The following is a 20058-nucleotide window of genomic DNA, read 5'->3' as shown; positions in this document are numbered from 1 at the left end:
TTCTGTTATCATGCATGTAAAAGGTGGAGGAGGGGAAGCAACCTTTTACTACTTTGATAGATTTTGGGGGAGTATTAACTCCTTTTCATAATATTAACAAAGGTTTGCTTTCATACTATTATTAAATATGTTCTAAGTTGCCAACCAGGATGGATGAGAAGGAGCTTAGAACAAGACTGAAAAATTGTGGGGGGGCAGGGTTTGCAGGTTGGAATAGAGGGATGAAAGGAGGAGAGCAAAACAAAGGAGGAGAAAAGTATGGAAAAGAGAAAAGTTAAGGACAACACAACAAAAGCTTTTTTATTTTTTAAATTTTGCTACCACACACCAACTTTGCAAGATCTGGCTGTGCAGAAAAAAACTATGGAACTGGGTGGAACTAAAGGAAGAGACAAATCATAGACTGCTGGAGATAAGAACCTTATTAGGAAGCTGCATCCTGGCAAGGACTATACCTTGTCCTGGCTGGTCTTGCCTTGCTCCAGTACTGGCTTGGTTGATGGGTTTAGCAGGATCTGAGAAGGAAGGGTTTCTCTTAGCCTTGTATTAAACATTACAGAAGTTATAACATGAAGTCAACAACCAATCACTGTTGTGCTCTATGCACACACACACACACACACACACTGCATCTAGTATCTTCAGAGATATGTGGCCTCTGAATATGGAATTCTATTTAGCTATCATGGCTGATGATCGTTGACAAGCTGATGGTCCATGAATTCATCAGATCCATTTAGAAAGCAATCTAAGCTAGTAGCCATTATTATATTTTGTTGCAGTCAATCTACTACCTATCAGTTGGGTGATTTTGTTTTCTAGAATCATGTGAGAGGGCAGAAAAGTCTCTCTCCGCACACAAATAATAATTTTATAAATATCTCATATATATCGTAGCCAGTGTGATTTAGTGGTTAAGAGCAGTGGACTCTGATCTGGAGAATTAAGTTTGATTCCCCCACTCCTCCACATGAGCGGCGGACTCTAATCTGGTGAACTGGGTTGGTTTCCCCGCTCCTACACATGAAGCCAGCTGGGTGACCTTGGGCTAGTCACAGTTCTCTCTGAACTCTCTCAGCCCTACCAACCTCACAAGGGGTCTGTTGTGGGCAGAGGAAGGAAAGGAGATTGATTTTGATTTTCCTTAAAAAGTAGAGCAAGTTGGCATATAAAAACCAACTCCTCCTCATCCTCTTTATTTTCCAAGCTTAAAACCCCTCAAAACATAGCCTTTCCTCATAGAGAAGGAGCTCTAACCCTTGGTCATTTTGGTTTTCCCTTTATAATCAAGGTGTTACTGACCAGTAATATAAATAAACTGTTATTGGCTATTCTTGTTTTTATAGAGAGAACAGTCATGTAGGCAGTCATTTCACAGTATCTTTCATCAACCCTGCCCGAGCTTCACACTCTCACACATTTGTGTTGATATCCTTCATATTGAAACTGTCTCTTTTGTAATGACTGTCACCTGGATCTCTTATCCTGTTAATAGTGCAGGTTGGAACCTTTGCACTTTCTCTGGTCCTACTCCCCAGAATGTCTCCTAAATATTATTACTTTTTAAAATCTAGCAAACATTCACCGTCCCTTAACCAGCATGTTCTCTGTTTAGGCCCTTAGCTGTGTCATTGCCAGTGTGATCTGTGTTTCGCTGCATAAAGCATATTTGGCTAAGCAAATATAATTCATTTCTAATGGGAGAGAAAATCTGGAAGCACTCAGTGGAAAGGACAGAAGAATTTCTCATTTGGGAGTAAAACTGTTCTCTGTGGACCTGCGAAAGAAGCCTAGAGTTCTCTCTAATTTGAAATCTCCATTCCCTGATGATAAGAAATATTCTAGAGAGATGCTTCTGAACAGGGGAACAGGACAGACAGGAAAAGTCACATGGTGGGTGGAAATGTCAGAACTACTGGCTAAAGCATCTCCTGTATATTTCTATAAAAGCTTTGAGATTTTTCAGGCTGAATAGTGTCGTAAATGGAAACTGCCATTTGGTACAGCTTTACACTTTTATCTGATTACAGATGAAGCCCTTACTCTCTTAGATGTTCACCTCTCTAGAGTATAGCAATGTGGTGACTTGAGCTATAATAGAAGTGCGTTTATAAAAGTGTATAATTATAGCATGAAATGGTTATAATTGCAGCCTATACCTCACAACAGGTCTGTGGCCTTGACTGATCACAGTTTGGCAGTCTCTCTACAGACAGAACCAGCCTCGTCACTAAAATTAGTTTTCCTTGCACCAGGCACGCCTGAAACTGTCGCTCCTTTTAATTAAAAAAGGATCCCGTTTGACTTCCAAGCTTGTGCTTTGTGCTTCTGCTTCGCCGGGGCAAGGAAGCACCTCTTGCGGCTCATTGGTGTGAAGCAGCTTGTCTCTGGAGGAAAATATCACACAGTAAATAACAGGGTGTCTAATTTATTTCCTTTGGCTCTCTCTCATCACCCTAAATTATCATGTTAGACAGATTAAACTCTGTTGTCTGCTTATACCTGCAGCACCAGTTGTGTCGCACATTGGCGATGAACTTTGTGGAGGATTAGGAGAAAGAAACAAATGAAAAAAATATATTATCACTTCCACAGTGTTATGAGCAGTGGTTTGGACAAAAGAAAGAGGAAGGAGCTTACTCAGGTTGAAAATAGTCACTGTGTCTCCCTGTCCCCCTGTTTGTTGCTGCGTGTGTATTGGCCAAATTTAGGACTGTGCATAGCATTTGAAAATGGGATTAAATTGGGGGCCCTTCCTGTGTTACCAGATAAGAATCAGGGGGTTGGTTTGTTTGTTTGTTTTGGTGATGTCCTCCCATTCTGTGGCTTCATCTCATGCCATGAAGACAGTGTGGAAAAATGGCTGTTATACTGGTGCTATAACTAGGGTTGCCAACTTCCAGGTAGTAGCTGGAGATCTCCTGCTATTACAACTGATCTCCAGCCGATAGAGATCAGTTCACCTGGAGAAAATGGCTGCTTTGGCAATTGAACTCTATGGCATTAATGTCCCTTCCCTCCCCAAACCCCGCCATCCTCAGACTTCACCCCAAAAACTTCCCTCCGGTGGTGAAGAGGGACCTGGCAACCCTAGCTATAACATATCAATTGGCCCTGACTATGTGAATATTCCTATCTCAAAGTGACACTGCAAATCTCTAGAGGTCTAATCTTTCCCCTCTGAGGTGTGTACAGGTGATATGCCAGAGACATCTGCCAAGGAACTGGTACTGGTACTGTCTGTAAGGCCTCTTAGAGAAGACATAGAGGGACACTGAACCCTTTCTCTGCTACCACTTTTTTACTGAAAGCCTCCCCCCCCCCCCCGCTGACTTTCCCTTGTTGACACCTAATATCAGCCTGATACCTAGTATTGCCAGGTCCCTCCAGCAGGAGGTTTTTGGGGCGGAGCCTGAGGAGAGCGAGGTTTGAGGAAAGGAGGGACTTCAAGGCCATAAAGTCCAATTGCCAAAGCAGCCATTTTCTCCAGGTGATCTCTATTGGCTGGAGATCAGTTGTAATAGCAGGAGATCTCCAGATAGTACCTGGCGGTTGGCAATCCTACTGATACCTAATAGGATACCCTGCAGGGGGAAAAGCAACTGGTGGAATTCTAAACTGGGAAAAGTGGGGAGGGGGGTGAAGAATCCCTTCTTACCTCAAAAATCATAGCCTCCCAGGGCTGCTTTTGGTTTAACGAAGGGAGGAGGTTTGAATACTGTACTCATCTGTATCATTTAGTTTGGCCCTTAGGGAGGAAGAGGAAGAGGAAGATGTCTATCTTGAATACCCTTGGTTTTGGCTTTATAACCCTATCATTTGGCTCCCTACCCCAATCAAACAGTTCTATAAATCCATTCTGTAAATCCATGCTACAGGGCAACCTCTCAGACGTATGGTTGCCAGCTCCGGGTTCAGAAATACCTGGAGATTTGAGAGGGAAGCCTGGGTTTAGGGAGGGGTGGGACCTTGGTAGAGTATAATGCCATGCAGTCCACCTTCTAAAGTAGCCATTTTCTCCAGAAGAAATGGAATAAATATTTTAAGCAAATAAATAAGCCGTTTATGTAGTATGGAGATCCGTTGTAATTCTGGGAGATCTCCAGTTCCCACCTGGGGGTTGGCAGCCCTACTCAGATAGCATGGTGATCCCCCCCCCCCCCCAAAAAAGGCGAAGCATATTCATTTGGATGCCTGGATTATCTGCCTGTCTGCTTGTGGCCCTTTTGTTTGGTCAGGACACACCTCAGCTGCACCCAAAGTGAATAGATCCCTTCTCAGAACAGAGGTGTCTGCCAGCATGGCCAAGTCTGCCAGCAATGGCTATTCAAACATGATTAGAAGTGACAGAGCAGTGAAAAAGAGCTTGGCTGAAAGGAAACATGAATGTATTTACTGTCGCCGTCAATGCAGAACAAAGAAATGAGGCTGCTGGGGATTTCTGAACAATGGCATTTTCTTAAGAGTGTTGGATCAGAATAGTAGAGCCTGAAATCATGGTTAATCTTTATTGCAGCTTTTAACTTTCAAGGCTCTCTCTCTTCCATATTTTTCTTTACTTTATACTTCCTTAGGTCTGAATAGAAAAATAACTACATCAAGAGAGCTTTTTATACTGATTGACACCTAAAGTTACATATATTAATAACATTTGGAATGCTTACATGTTATTGTGTGCATAAAGTGCCAGTAAGGAGCTTTCAAGGCAAATGAGAAGCAGAGGTGGTTTGCCATTTGTCTTCCTCTGCAGAGTCTTCCTTGGTGGTCTCCCTTCCGAGTACCAACCCTGCTCAGCTTCTGAGATATGACGAGATCAGGCTATACCATGCTGCCTTCCCTCCTGATTTCACTTGTTATTACATATACATTTTATGAAATGCTGTGCGTGTGCAGTCAAGTCTCAGCCGACTTATGATGACCCTGTAGGGTTTTCAAGGCAAGAGACGTTTAGAGGTAGTTTGCCATTGCTTCCCTCCGCATCACACCCCTGGTATTCCTTAAAGGTCTCCCATCCAAATACTTGCCAGGGTTGAGGCTGAGAGTGTGTGACTGGCCCAAGGTCCCCCAGCACGTTTCCACAGCAGAGTGGGGATACAAACCTGGGTTTCCCAAATCCTAGTCCGACACCTTAACCACTACACTATGCTGGCTCTTATAAAATGATAGAGTCAGTTATATAAAACAGCAGCCTTCCTGTCATTGAGAGACCTAATGGATGTATATCAGGTCTAACGATGGGCTGAGCACTCGGAAGACTTGTTGCTCTGTGTGTGTCAATATAATGAGGAGTTAAGATCTGGGACGAGAGAGGCCAGTGTGTTACATGCTTAGTTAAGGTGCAGCTATATTAACAACCCATTAATAGTTATGACACTGACTAAGTTACCCTTAATGTGATCTTCCCAGCTCTGTCGTAATTAAGGCTGAAGCTTCAGTATAGCAGCAAAGCCCACTGGATAAAATAAAAATATGTTGGGAATGTGATTTCTCTTTGAAAGGACCTAACAAAAAAATAGCTGACAGTTACCAGGGTTTGTTTTCTCATTTTTCCCCTTCCTTCTTCCACATGCTGCCCAATGTGGATCCTAAGCCAAGACTTAGAAACCACAAAATCCTGATCTGAATAGTCTGTAGCTTAGCATGAAGATGAAGAATATCTAGTTTGTCACTGTGTGTTTTCTGATGCTGATCTCCAGTCTGATCTAGTTTGTAATCTTTATTCAGCTCTTTGTGTCTCTGGCCTCACAAACCAAAGGAGGTGGCATATATGATTTGTTCCCTTTCCCTATCTTTTAATCACCAGAATTCATATCCCTTTGCTGCTGCTTTGTACAATCCCACAGTGGGGTTCTGTGTCTGTGCAGGGCACCCACAGAACTGCCTAGATCTGTAGGCAGGGAGCTCTCGCCTGTCTTTATTAACCACGATTGCTTGCGGTGGGATTGGAAACAGTAGATTGTTTGATGTGATTTTGTTTAATCTGATTTGAATGATCTTGGGTTGTACCTATTTTGATGCATGTTGGATTTTGTAAGCTTCTTTGAGCCCCCTTGAATGGGCTGGCAGGATATAAATAATGGATGTATTCATACTGCTTCCCTCCCCAGCCATTGTTGTCAGTTCTCCTTATTGCCAGCTACATTCTTCCTGCTGGGTGCTCAGCCTCTCCTGTGTCCAGTGTCTGGTGCTCTGGATTTATTTATTTATTTGCAGCAGGAAGAATATTCACATCCTTTATCCACCCCTAGCATCTGCTTCCCGTCTAAATCACATACCAGGTTTTCCTCTAGTGAGCATTCAGTGAGAACAAGAATTGAAAGATTATTTTCTGATGAGCAACATATTTTTGTAACTTAGTGGAAATATAGCCTTTATGTCAGGGCTTCCTGGTCTTGCAGAAGTTGCACTGCGATTTTATGGTGTTTTACCCTTCAGTTTATCAAGCACATTTAATTCTAGAATCTCAAGGTGTTTGGCAGATGTTATTCATCTCAGCAAGACACACAGGCATGGCGGGTTTAGCACAGTATTGGTGCTGTTATTTTGGGAGCAGGAACTGTAATATATGGAGTTGCAGGCTGGCTTTTGGCAGTACTAGGGATGGGATAAAAGCCTTTCAATGAACTTATCTCAGATACATACTTCATACTTTGCTCTCAACTAAAATTCTTACTATGCAGACATCTGCATAAACATGGCAAAGCTTTTAAATGACTGTGGCTACTGATGTCATTGAGTCAAAATGAGAGCTATTAATGCATATTATATGAAAAGAGTAGTTGTATCAGATATGCTGTTAGAAAGGAACTGGGCCCATTAAAACAAATCCAGTGAGTGTATCCATAAAACTGTTGTTTGTCTAACAGTGCAACTAGGGTTGCCAGGTCCCTCTTCGCAACCGGCGGGAGGTTTTTGGGACGGAGCCTGAAGAGGGCGGGATTTGGGGAGGGACTTCAATGGGGTATAATGCCATAGCATCCACCTCCAAAGCAGCCATTTTCTCCAAGTGAACTGATCTCTGTCAGCTAGAGAGAAGTTGTAATAGCAGGAGATCTCCAGCTATTACCTGGAGGTTGGCAACCCTAAGCAGAGTTGCACCTTTCTCTGTCCATTGAGGTCAATGGTCTTAGATGAGTCCAACTCAGGATTGCGCTGCAAAACCAGAAATGATCCTGTCAGAAATGTAAACAAGTAGGGAAGCTATTTATGAAGGCTTACAAGGAACTGTAGCACATGAAATGGTGTGATTATGGTCCTTACTTGAAGAATGGCTTGCACCTTTGCAAAATTCAGATGTTTATACTTCTGTGATCATTTCCCTCAATAACATTATTTAATTTTATAACACCAATTAAAGTCTTCAACAGTTTACACACAAATAAAAGTCACTCAATTCAGTTCCGGTTTACAGGTAAGAAAATAAGGAACTATGTGGGACTTGGGGTGCATCTGCATGGCAATTCCTTGGGAGCTCAGGTGCATTCTTCCAATGCATCTGATCCTAGTAGCCCACATAGCAAATGAGGACTTCATAAACCCTCTTTGTAAAAGACAATGAATGGTTGCAGCCATAGCGCCAAAATATTTATATCTATAACTACCTGTAACTATTTAAGATAAACAACATAGATAAAGATACCAGCTCGTTTCTGAATAAAAGTGAGGTATTCCCCTTTTCATTATGCCTGTTGAGAAGTTGTCTGCATCACAAAAGCCATATAATGAAGACTGTGGTCATGAATTGTGCTTTAGCTGAAACAAATGCAGTCAGTCTCTCTCTCTCTCTCTCTCTCTCTCTCTCTCTCTCTCTCTCTCTCTCTCTCTCTCTCTCTCTCCCCCCCCCCTCCCCCTCCCAGTCACCACCACCATAACCTGAATTTTCTTTTTCCTTAGGCAACTCATGATCCAAAGTCATACCAGGTGGGGCTTATTTGCACCTATGAACCTGATTCCTGTCACGATTTTATTTCTTTTGCCACCTGGCTGCTACTTCTGTCTGAAACTGTCCCGGAGATCTTGTGAGAGTCACGAAGGAGTTGTCGTGCATCAGTAACGCCAGTGGCACTGCCCAATAGGTGCTCATGATATTCACTGCAGCCACATTCAGACAGGGTATCAGATGACATTGGCCTGACTTACTGGCAAAAAGAATTGTATTTTCCCAGCGATGATAAATTGTAATGTTTGTCATAACCCAGATGTCATAATTAACAGTGATTAATGGCTCCTGTGAAAGGCTTGCCATACAATGTGTTGCCTTGACAACAACTCCAGGCCATTGATGTTAATCTGACACTCTTGTGGGCTTCTTTAGCTGTTTAGTTTTGGTGTTGTCAAAAATTCACTGTAAGTGAATTCATGATTCTTGAATTAAGGATTTGAAAACGGGAAATATACTGAAAAGTTATGTGGGAAAATGAGATGCAGATCACAAATGAAGTGGATGAAAAGAAAGAAATGTTCATTTTGGAGTGGAGTACTTCTACAGTCGAATTAAAGTTAGTTATGCAAAGAAGTGAGGCAGTTTATTGTTTTCTGTTCCAAAGAAGAACAGGTGTAATCCCCCCCCCAAATAATTTTTACGAATTATACTCCTCACCCAAAAGTTTCCATCCCAAATTTCAGGCATATAGGAGAAAGTACCTTTGTTCCATAGGCAATTAAAATTCTCACATTGCAGGTGGAGAGAGGGTAATTTGAACTGGCCCAACGTGATTGAGCACTGTGAATTCAGTATCCATTCCCTGAAACTGAAGCAGTTACTTCAGGGAAGACATCTAGATCTTGCAACAAGCCAACATATGAGGGAGGGGGTGTCTTGTGGGGCATGTTCGCATAGTGTTTTTTTTTTTTTTTTAATTAGTTAGCATGTCTACTGTGGTCTACAAGACAGAAAAGAGCCCCTTTTCCAAAACTGCTGCTAATTTTATGATGTACCCATATTTTATGTGGATGAACGTACTCTTAAAAGATATGCATTATTGGATACCAGTAGTCAACCTTTACTAGAAAAAAGATGTCTGGGATTTTTCCCCTGTACTTGTAAGGATGGCCATAACATTTTTGAAAGCATGCAATGTTAGCATTTCAACACACGCGGTGCAGGATGTGGCGATGCCCTTGCATGGGCCTGAGAAATTTCAAAACCCATTTTGGCATCTGTTGAGGGCTAATCAGAGTTTCCATGTGAATTGAGTTTTGTAGAAGCTGTGTATTTTTTCTTGCCATTCTGTGCCTGTGCTTGCCCATTAAATGAATCTCACACGGTCTCAGACCATTTTTGACAGTGTGCGGCTTGTTGTCAAAAATCTTTTGTCCTTGATGTGCTTGTAAGACACCATCGCCCCAGGAAGGCAGAGCTGGGCCTGTGCTCTCATTGCTCTCTCTTGCTCTCTCTCTTGGGAGTGTGGAGATGTACTGCCTGCCTGTGCTTCGTTTTCTGCTTTTCTAATCGCTTATTCTTTCTCCAGTCTTTGCTGCGGTTTTCATTCAGGCACTTGTCTCCTTGGGCAGCAATTACCTGTGAGAATCTCATTTGGAGAGGGCACTGCTGGCTTCATATGACAGTCGTGCAAAAAAAAGAAAAGAACATTTTTTTAAAGCAAATGTCAGCTTTACGCTCTCGACTGAGATTCTAATGGCACCATGTAAAGGAAGGCAGAGACGAGTTGTGTGCCAAGCACCTTCTCCATATGCCGTTCTGTAAGAGCCAGTGTGGTGTAGTGGTTAAGAACGGTGGTTTGGAGTGGTGTACTCTGATCTGGAGAACCGGGTTTGATTTCCCACTTCTCCACATGAGTGGCAGGAGCAAATCTGGTGAACTGGATTTGTTTCCCCACTCCTACACATGAAGCCAGATGGGTGACCTCAGGCTACTCACAGCTCTCTTAGAGCTCTCAGCCTCACCTACCTCACAGGGTGTCTGTTGTGGGGAGGGGAAGGGGATTGTAAGCCAATTTGATTCTTCCTTAAATGGAAGAGGAAGTCAGCATATAAAAACCAACTCCTCCTCCTTCTTCTTCCTCTTCTTCCTCCTCCTCCCTGTCCATTCTGAGTCTATGGCCTCTGAAGCTGGGCTCTTTGGAAAGCGGGGCTCTTTCCACGCCCTCCAGATTGACATTGCTGCCTCACCCTCATATTTTTTCAGAGCTCAGCCATTGCTTCCTTCGTTTACTATAGTGATTCTTCCTGTTTGAACTTGTTGGGCTAGCATTTTTTTAAGTATCCTAGAAATCAGTCCTGAATATCAGCATAGTTGTAGCCGGTTTATCATTTGAATATTAAACAACATGGGATTCCATTGGCACCTTAAAGACTAACAAAATTTATTTCAGCATAAATATTTCTCAGTCAGAGCTCACTTCATCAGATGCATATGATAAAGCGAGTTCGGATGAAATCTTATTCTGGAATAGATTTTGTTGGTCTTCAAGGTGTCACTGGATTCCTGCTTTATTTTGCTACCACAGACAAGTACCCATCTGCAATTTTTATATGAAGTCTATACTGACATTCAGTTTATAACATACATTTTATTAAAAAGATGAGTAGCAGCTCCATATATTCACATGTCCAGAGTCACTAAATATAGCATTCTAGGGCTTTCCCTGTCTATTCTGTCAGTCCACCACTAACCCTTCAATCTCTTAACATTCTTTGTCCATTGCCCCTTGCTTTTTATTTTTACTTACATCCTTTATTTTTTATTTGGGAAGGAAAGCAGCATGGTATAGCCTGGTCAGATCTCAGATGCTAAGCTGGGTCGGTACTTGGAAAGGAAACCATCAAGGAAGCCTCTGCAGAGGAAGGCAATGGCAAACCACCATTACCTTCTCACTTGCCTTGAAAGCCCCTTGCTGGGGTCACCGTAAGTCAGTTGTGACTTGACAGCACTTACATATATATTTGTTATTTACATCCTATTTCCCCACCTAATCGGGTATCCAAAGCAGCTAAATCTGCAGGTTCCCATACCTCCATTCCAAACGTGGGCCTGCTCTTGAAAAGCACCGTATGTGTTTCCTCAGCTTTGCTCAGTGGCCCTAATAGGGTTGCCAGGTCCCTCTTCACCACCAGCGGAGCCTGAGGAGGGCGGGGATTTGGGAGGGGAGGGACTTCAATGCCATAGAGTCTAATTGCCAAAGTGGTCATTTTCTCCAGGTGAACTGATCTCTATTGGCTGGAGATCAGTTGTAATAGCAGGAGATCTCCACTAGTACCTGGTGGTTGGCAACCCTAGGCCCTAACAACTTAGCCTCCTATTCCATGACACCTATTTCAGATTAGTCAAGTAGGTCTTTCTCTAGATAAGAAAAGCTGGGTTGGGAAAGAAAGCCAGACTTTGTACTGAAGATTTGCCTCCATGCTTGGGAAAATGAAATGCCCAGCCAGAACAGAAAAGTAGCCAAGTCCCAGAAGGAAGAGTGGAAGTGAAGTTCTTACTGCTGTGTAGACCAGGGGTTCCCAACCTTTTTGAGCCTGTGGACAACTTTTGAATTCTGCCACAAGGTGATGGGCACGACCACAAAATGGCCACATGGGAGATGGAGCCAACCACACACACACACAGAGGAAGCCCAAGTGCAGAGGATAAGATGACTAAATTTTATTTAAAAAAAATATTTTAATTACATTTCAATAAGAATACAGACAAGAGTAAAGAAGAGAAAATAATGAGATACATTAAAAAAAATAGAAAACAATACCATACAATACGAACATAAAAAAGAAAGAAGAAGAAACAGATTCTGGGTGAACATGTAAAGATTTTATAACATTACAGTAATTTTCCTTAATTATAAACTTCTAGCTTCTTAATAGTAGGTACTCTTAATTTTTTCTTGCTTGTTCATTCTCCGTGTTTAAGCTTTTGCAATTACATACTAATGCTTACCTCCACAAGATGAGTAAATTTTAAAGGTACAATGGGAACGAGGAGTCAGAGAGAGAAAAAATCAAGTCTATAGTGGCAGCTGTCACTGAAATCTAAACAGTCAATCTAAACAGTTAATTAGTTAATCTAAACAGTCAATCAGATCTCAAATAGGCAATCAGAAGCCCTATTGGCCAGGACTCTGCCTGGCCCTACCCACTTTCTAAAAAACTTGTTGGGCACCAGGAATGGTGTTGGCAGGCGCTGTGGGGACCTTAGGCACCACATTGGGGACCCCAGTGTAGACTGAGAGCCAGAAATCCACAGTGCCTGTGAAGGCAAAGGCCTCACTTCTGTTGCAGCAGTTGCAAGGGGACTCTTGTTTGAGAGCATTACTATAGAACCATGGTGTTAGGATACTATGTGTGGAGTTGAATTTCATAGAGCACATTGTTCAAACAGTGATGTTTCTGAATCCATTGCTTTTATTGATTCTTTTATTGACAAGTGCTTGCTAAGGGAGAGCAGATTGTGCTTTATAGCTATTGATGAGTCTTCCCAAGGGAAGAGTCAGATAGGGAGTCTCTGAAAGGTCCTGTTTCTTTCTTTCTAGGTTGGGAGCAGTATTTTTCTTGTTGTTTAATGCCACTGGCTGTTTGAATTACACATGGAAGTATCAATTGACAAAGTGGCAGAGTATAATGCTTCACACTACAACAGGTTGGAGGCCATAGGGCTAAATCACAGTGCGGAGACGGATGCAGGCAGACTCGCAGAGGGAAGCTCATGGTAGGAAGATCTCCATCACACAGAGAGATGGTTTGTTTGGGTGTATGCCCTTAAGCAGGCACCTGTACTGCTAGCCTCCATAACACCCTTGATTAGTAGTATCCATTGAATACTGGGAGATCTGAGTATCAGACTCAAATTTAATTTCTGCCCTCAAAGTCTCTGCTCCAGAGACATGTAATACATTTCTTTTGCCTAGGGAAATATTCATAATTCTAGAGGTCTAAATGTTGCAGTGTTAATACAGCAGCAGGGCTTCATATTGCCTTCAGAAGGTGCCTTGGGGAAGAGCACATTGCTTTTTCATACGGATAAATCCTAAATTTGCTCCCTGACATCTCTAGTGATAGGATCTCCCGCAGCAGATGTTAAGAAAGACCTTTTAGCGCCTGAGACCCTGGAGAACTGTTGCTAGTCGGAGCGCACAGTGCAGTGCTCGATGCACCATTGTTCTGACTTGGTAGAAAGGAGTGATACGTGTCCCCAGTCACATCATGCAGTAAACAAGGCATCAACTTGCAGCTTCAATGGTAGACCATTTGTGTATAGATTTATATGCCAGAAGGCCAATGCTCTTGAGGGCAAGCGCTAGGGAATCCCTTACAGAATCTGTTGGGTAGATATGAATGTTGATCAGTCAGAATTTTCTTGAGACCTAGAGCTCATTACGTCGTGGTTGTCACAACCCTTATATTTGAGTTCCACTTGTTGCCTTGCTGGGATGAAATTTATATTTCTGATAAAATCAGAAAAGCATTATCAGATCACCTTTGTTGCCTCTCAGAAGAAAATCACAAAATGTATGCCATTGGTTTGCGCTCTTTGCGTATTTATGTCACTTGCAGAAGGATGTAGGCAGCTCCTCAGATGATGTCGTAGCTGTGGCTGGAGTGCTCACAAGGTAAGGTTCAGCGTGCAAATTGGAAGAATGTTGATTGTGCATCAAATAAAGAGTGTTGGAGTTGCTGATAATAAATGCTTTTCTCATTCTCTGATTATGTGTTAAAATTTGGAATAAATAATTGAACATACAAGAAAGTATAATAGGTCAGAAAATATGGCTGTCTGATTGTATAGTCAGCCGTGGGTACTCTTTACAGCAAAGTGCCCTGCTCTCCTCAAGTCCTGTGTAAGACTTAAACCTGCCATAAAATGACTGTTCATTGACCACTCTAGTGCAGTATTGTCCTCTCTTGAATGGCAGTAGTTCTCCATAATCTCAGGCAGGTCTCAGAGATTTTCCCAAGCCCTACTGCCTGGAAAAGTTGAGGGCAGCAGGAAAAGAGGAAGACCCAACAAGAGATGGATTGACTCAATAAAGGAAGCCGCAGCCCTCAATTTGCAGGATCTGAGCAAGGCTGTCAAAGATAGGACATTTTGGAGGACTTGGATTCATAGGGTCGCCATGAGTCGGAAGCAACTTGACGGCACTTAACACACACACAGTCTATCATGTAACTGGAGATGGCCTGTATGGATCTTGGGAAAGGAAAAAACATGGGATTTAGGATTTTGAGAAAGGAATACCCTTCTTTAAAAAAAATGCTGGATCATTCCTTGTGTGCTTTATCTTTGTTTGAACATACATATAAATATTTCAAATCCCAGTAGGAAGAAAGTAGAGCTAAAGACCATTTATAGCAGGTTGCTCCAATGCCTTGCTGTATTCTGGGCGCCTTGTAGAATATGACTTTGCTCAAAGAGGGCATCATTACCAAGAGGGCATACACTCAGAGCACTGCTATGAAAGGAGAGGTCAGCTTACCATCAGACCTTTTAATGTTCCCGTTGGACTTCTATTTGGATTGCGCGGGGGGGGGGGGAATGCTTTAGGCACGCTGTGTTCCAAAAACATAAACTTTGCTATTTGTTCCTCGTGCGTCACTTATGATTGGGGACAGAAGTGCTAGAGGGGGCAGGCTTTAGTGCTATCTTTGTGGAAGTGCAGGGAGCTGAACCTAATGCCAACAAAGCATTTGGGGAACAAATGGAGCCTCATTTGAAAGCACTCAGGTCTCCAGGCCAGTTACAAATTCTTTGATAGTAAAGACTGTGTCTATTTGTGAACCAAATGGGGGGAGCAGCAGAGGGAGAGCAGCTGAATGTAGCTCAGAAGTGCCAAAAATCCTTCAGGAATCTAGGTGATCTTCTTGCAGAAGCATGTTAAATACTGGGAGTAGGTCCAGCAGATACAGGGTTTCCCAATGGTCCCTCTTGTCCCCCATGCTTTTCAAACATCTATGTAAAGTCGTTGGGGGAGGTCATCCAGAGATTTGGCCCGAGTTGCCACCAATATGCAGATAGCACTCAGCTGTATCTCGCTCTATGAGTAGATCCCAGGGAGGCTGTGGAAACTGTGAACAGCAGCCTGGAGGTCATTTTGGAATGGGTGAGGGCTACCAAGCTGAAACTTAATCCCAACAAAATGGAGGTGCTACTGATGGGGAGAAGGTCTTACCCAGGATATGGGTTATCCCATTCTGGATGGGGTGTCACTCCCCCAAAGGAGCAGATTCATAGCTTGGAGGTGCTGCTGGAGTCAGGCCTCCTGTTGGATAAACAGGTGGCAGCAGTGGCCACAGGTCCCTTTGACCGGTGAGTCAGTTTTTGGCCTTCCTAGGCAGAAAGAATCTTGCCACTTTGGTGCATGCTCTGGTAACATCTAGATTGGATTACTGCATGTCATCTACATAGGGCTGCCCTTGCAGACTGTCTGGAAGCTACAGTTGGTTCTAATTGTATGATTTGATGATTCTGTGGCCAGCATGTTGACTGGAGTGGGTCATAGGGACTATATCAGTCCAGTTTTGTTCCACCTACACTGGCTTCCAATTTGCTTCTGGGCTCAATTTAAGGTGCTGGTAAAGCCCTGTATGGACTGCCTTCTCCCATAAGAACCTACCTGCTCACTTTGGTGTCCTCAGAGGCCCTGCTTTGGTTGCCCCTGCCATCTGAGGTTAGGCAGGTGGTGACCTGAGAATGGGCTTTCTCAGGCATGGTACCCAAACTTTGGAACTCCTTCCTCAGGGAGATTCATCTGTCTCTCTATTGGTGTCTTTTGCCAACAGGTGAAGATCTTTTTTTCCATCTGGCATACCCACCAACACGGTAATGGCCCTCCTTCTAGTGCTGTGTGTTTATGTGTTTTTAATTGAATTTTTAAACCGTTTAACAGTATTTTTACTTGTTTAAATTCATCAGTGTTTTTATGTTCTCCGGCTGTGGACCCTGATTGGGTGGAAAGGTGGCATAAAAATTTTCTAAACAAATAAAAATCTTCACAATACGTAAATAAGCCAAGGTTTGAGGGCCTTGGCAGAAGGGCTTGGAATGTAACCATTGATATTATGTGGACAGTATCCTCCTGCTGAATTCAACCAGCTCATTAAGGTCACTCCCAGAGCGCAGCCTCAGTACATTATCAGAAAGAGAAGATGGCTGCATTGGCCACCTCTGTCCACTTTTCTCTCTGATACATACAGATTAAAGGCTTCACTGCTGGGCTTTGTGATGAAATCTGTCAGTATCCACATCACACACCATTCTACCCCTTGTGAAAGATTGGAACTATTCTGAAGTTGTAGCAGGCAGAAGCTAAAACGTGTGCCTGTAAAACTTGGGAGCCTCGTGGCACAGAGTGGTAAGCTCCAGTACTGAGTTCTGCTCATGACCTGAGTTCGATCCCAACGGAAGTCTGTTTCAGGTAGCTAGCTCAAGGTTGACTCAGCCTTCCATCCTTCCGAGGTCGGTAAAATGAGTACCCAGCTTGCTGGGGGTAAAGTGTAGATGACTTGGGAAGGCAATGACAAACCACTCCGTAAACATAGTCTGCCTAGTAACTGTCGGGATGTGACGTCACCCCATGAGTCAGGAATGACCCAGTGCTTGCACAGGGGGACTACTTTTAGCTAACACTTAGGAACCCACCCCACACACTAAAGTCTCCTTTGGGATCCTGCCCTATGTACCTAAGCTACCTGATGTTCCAGTGGCTGGTGATACAGGACAGGACCATTGTCTGCCGGGCCACTGAGTTGCAGGACCTCCCTACCTAGGGAGGTTCATTTTGCCCCATTTCTGTTGGTTTTGCAGAACTTTTGGAGAAAGCCTTTTGGGGTTCACTGAATATTTTAGTCTGTAAATTGGTTCTCTGTGTTTTTTCCCTGTTTTGTTTTTGTGACACTGTTTTTTACTAGTGTTATGTTTTTTAAAAGGATTTTGTTACTTGCTTTGTAAATTGAAAAGCAAGATATATTTATTTCTTATTAAACATATTCATCTCCTTGGTATATTCACATGTAACTTAAAGGGCATGTGATACAGGTAGATAGTGTTTGCCTTCAGCAAGCAGAGATACATTCTTGGCTGCTGCTGGGAATTCTCCTTCCCTCAATCAAGGATTCTTAAAGTGGGTAAAGGGGGAACTCCCACACCCTTCTGTCTTCTCACATGTATGCGTTGGTTTGGTGCTCGCTAAAGCGCTTGCTGCTGTTACGAGGAAAATTTCTCATTAGACTAGTAGATATAAAACTGTCCATGTTACCGACATGACTAGTAAATATATCTTGGATCCAGATCTATCAGTTTTCAGCTGCTGCATAACCACGGGCAAATCCCATGATCTTTCTGGTCCAGGTCCCCTGTTTAATTACATGCTAAATGCTGTTGTAGGAACCACTGAAAGGAAGTCCCTGAAAAAAATGCAAAATGTTTATCAGTGTTCTTTAGTGTAATTATCTGCATCCTACATCTAAACCTTGATTCCAGTTGAGGAAGAAGCAAATGACATTAATCTAGTAAGGAGATAGATGGGATTGTGAGAGAGGAGAAAAGAACAGCCTGGACTCTTTTTGTCCAGTAGAGGGCAATCAGAATGCACTTTCCTGATATCCACAATTCCTATAGAGAAGGAAATTTGTGCTTGGGTGTAGCCAAAGGGGATATGGTAGAACAGCTGAGGTGAAAGCATTTCCTTTCCATAAGGGAGATTCTAATATTGTTCTTAATATATCTCCAGTATTTTCATAAGTAATATTTGGACATTTCAAGCATAGAGTATGTCTAGAGCTAAATTGATGTCATGCTACACATTCCTTCAGTGTGCTTAGATCATTATGTTGGGAAATAATATTATGACCTCACACCATACGAAACAGGTCTGTACAGTCTGTACAGTCTATTAATTCTGGAATAATATTTCAATTAAAGCTGCAATAATGAAGAGTATATTAGGCTGTTCCTGATTGGGGATTTTTCAGTCTCTACGGCAGTCTAGGTAACTAGATTCAATAATTCCAGTTTACCATCTACACAGCAGCAGTTAGTTAGAATGCTATTTTAAGTTCCTTTTGGTATGGTTGAAATTATGTTTTATTTTCCCAAATAAACCATTCTTTAATAGTTCTTGATTTGCCAATTTGGGATGGACAGGTTTGGGGGTCTATGACATCCTGGCAGCCACACATCTAGGCTAGAAGCATTTTTTTTTTTTTGCCATCTTGTATATGTTGATGGGGATATGTTCTGTGGGATTGTTATCATAGTACATTGTTCAAATGAAAAGCCCCTTGCCCAAAGAACTGAAACCAGTGGGAAAGTCACTGACTGCTTCATATAAGAATCTGCTGGATTATTTTATCTTGATATGAGTTTGTGCCCATTACATCACTTTCAACTCCTCCATAATTCCTTCCTTATGATAAAAGTCTGAAGGTTTTGAATACTTCTGCACTGAGATAGATTGATATGCTTTGCACACCTTTTGATGATGGAAGAATTCTGAGTATCCTGAGAGCCCTCCTGGGATGTAGATGTGTAAGGTATAGTTCTTCATTATTCATCGTTCATTATCTTTTCCTAGCATTAACCCTTTGGTCTTTTTTCTATATAAAGGGGCCGAAACTCTGAGCGAGAGCAGCTCTGTCAGCCTGGAGATCACAACCGACAGCAGAGAGACTTCAGTGGCTACCTCCATCTTGTCCCCCTTCCCACCTGGCCGTGGCCGAGATGAGGTAGACAATCGCAGCGAGCACAGCTACAGTGAGTCGGGAGCCAGTGGCTCCTCCTTTGAAGAACTGGACTTGGAAGGCAACGGCGAGGGTGATGGAATGGCTGGTCTGTCTGCTGACCACGGTGCTGGTGAAGATCAGGGCCCTCCCAAGGCCAAGTGGACCAAGGAGCGTATTGCCCTGGAGAAAGAAAGGGGTGAAGAATAAAAGCCATTTCTTTTCTCAAGTTGCTTAGGGATTCAAAAGAGAAACTGATCATCTCTCTTGTTTCTTTTCTGTCCAGCCAAACGATTTCGGTCATTAATCCGTGTTGAGACCTGTCCCACTCTTTGTCTGGGGTGTGATAAAGAAGGAGCAATTACAACTAAGGGGAATTTTAACAAGTTGATACCCTCCTGTAGCCAGACTCAAAGATGTGTGGAAGCTGGGGGTGGCATAAAGTGAAGCGGTGGCAGGGAGCTTGTAAGGTGAACATTGTATTGCATTTTTGTTAATCTGCGCGTATGTGTCTGAGAGAGACCGACTATGCAAGGAGGCTATGACGTGGGCTAGTGGATGTGAGAGTTTTTATGTGTGACGTTATCCAGGCTGTCCTTTTGCCATCTGGTCCCCCTCTTCCTGCATGCCATTCCATTTACCTCCTGATCAGTTTGTTTCTCTGCAACTTGCACACTTTTATTGGCAACACGTTTAATGACACCAGACAGAAGTGATGAATTGTGAAACTGATATCTGAGCTTGCATAGTCGGTAATACAATTAACAGATGGCCTTTGAATAATAAAGGTTTCTGAGTAGGGTTATTATGATCCCAACTTCTGATGTGTTATTTCCACCCTTCCTTTCCCACTTTTCCGTGGAAAGAATTAGGCTCCTCCTAGTTAGAGAGGCATCTGCTGGTGGGCATCTGCTGGTGTACTCGGGGGGGGGGGGTATCTGAGAAGTTCTTTGTCAAGACTTACATGCGAAAGAGTCCATGTGAGAGAAATAGCTGCCCTCTAGCAAAGGGGCTATGGTGGTGTCTCAGCAAAAGGGAGCGACTGAACAACTGAAGTGATGCAGCCATATATCTTCCCAGTGCTGGTCTTCAGATGCTTTGGCGCAGTGGTAGTTCACTTCCAGAGTGGGAAATTCATATATTCAGTGCGGTGATAGCAGGTTTGCAGTGGCATCTCAAACATAACTATAGTGGATTTGATGTTGTGTGCCTGTGCTGGAAGTGCTGGAAGTAACTGGATACTGGGATTTGTAGCTGGAGACTAACCCAGTGGTGCCTAGCTTTTAAACGAATATCGACTGTAGTTTCTTGTCTTCATTTCTGGATGTTCACCAGGTACAAATGCTTACAGGTCATATATTCTACCCTGAAGTCAGATAAGAATTCCTTCAG

At 42.9% G+C, this 20058-nt stretch overlaps 1 protein-coding gene across 1 annotated transcript in view; it reads left to right on the top strand.

Moving 5' to 3' along the window:
* Nucleotides 1-19035, top strand: part of TEX264 (testis expressed 264, ER-phagy receptor) — a 170791-nt gene extending 151756 nt beyond the window's left edge. Inside the window, exon 6 of the mRNA XM_056865818.1 lies at nucleotides 18554-19035. Within this exon, the coding sequence (XP_056721796.1) occupies nucleotides 18554-18876 (323 nt within the window). The 3' untranslated portion in view covers nucleotides 18877-19035. The remainder of the gene's footprint in view (nucleotides 1-18553) is intronic.
* Nucleotides 19036-20058: the final 1023 nt, after the last annotated feature.

The sequence above is a fragment of the Euleptes europaea genome, chromosome 1 (assembly GCF_029931775.1).
Source record: "Euleptes europaea isolate rEulEur1 chromosome 1, rEulEur1.hap1, whole genome shotgun sequence".
Classification (NCBI taxonomy): Eukaryota; Metazoa; Chordata; class Lepidosauria; order Squamata; family Sphaerodactylidae; genus Euleptes; species Euleptes europaea.
The sequence above is the reverse complement of the archived record's forward strand: the minus strand, read 5'-3'. Positions and strand labels throughout refer to the sequence as shown.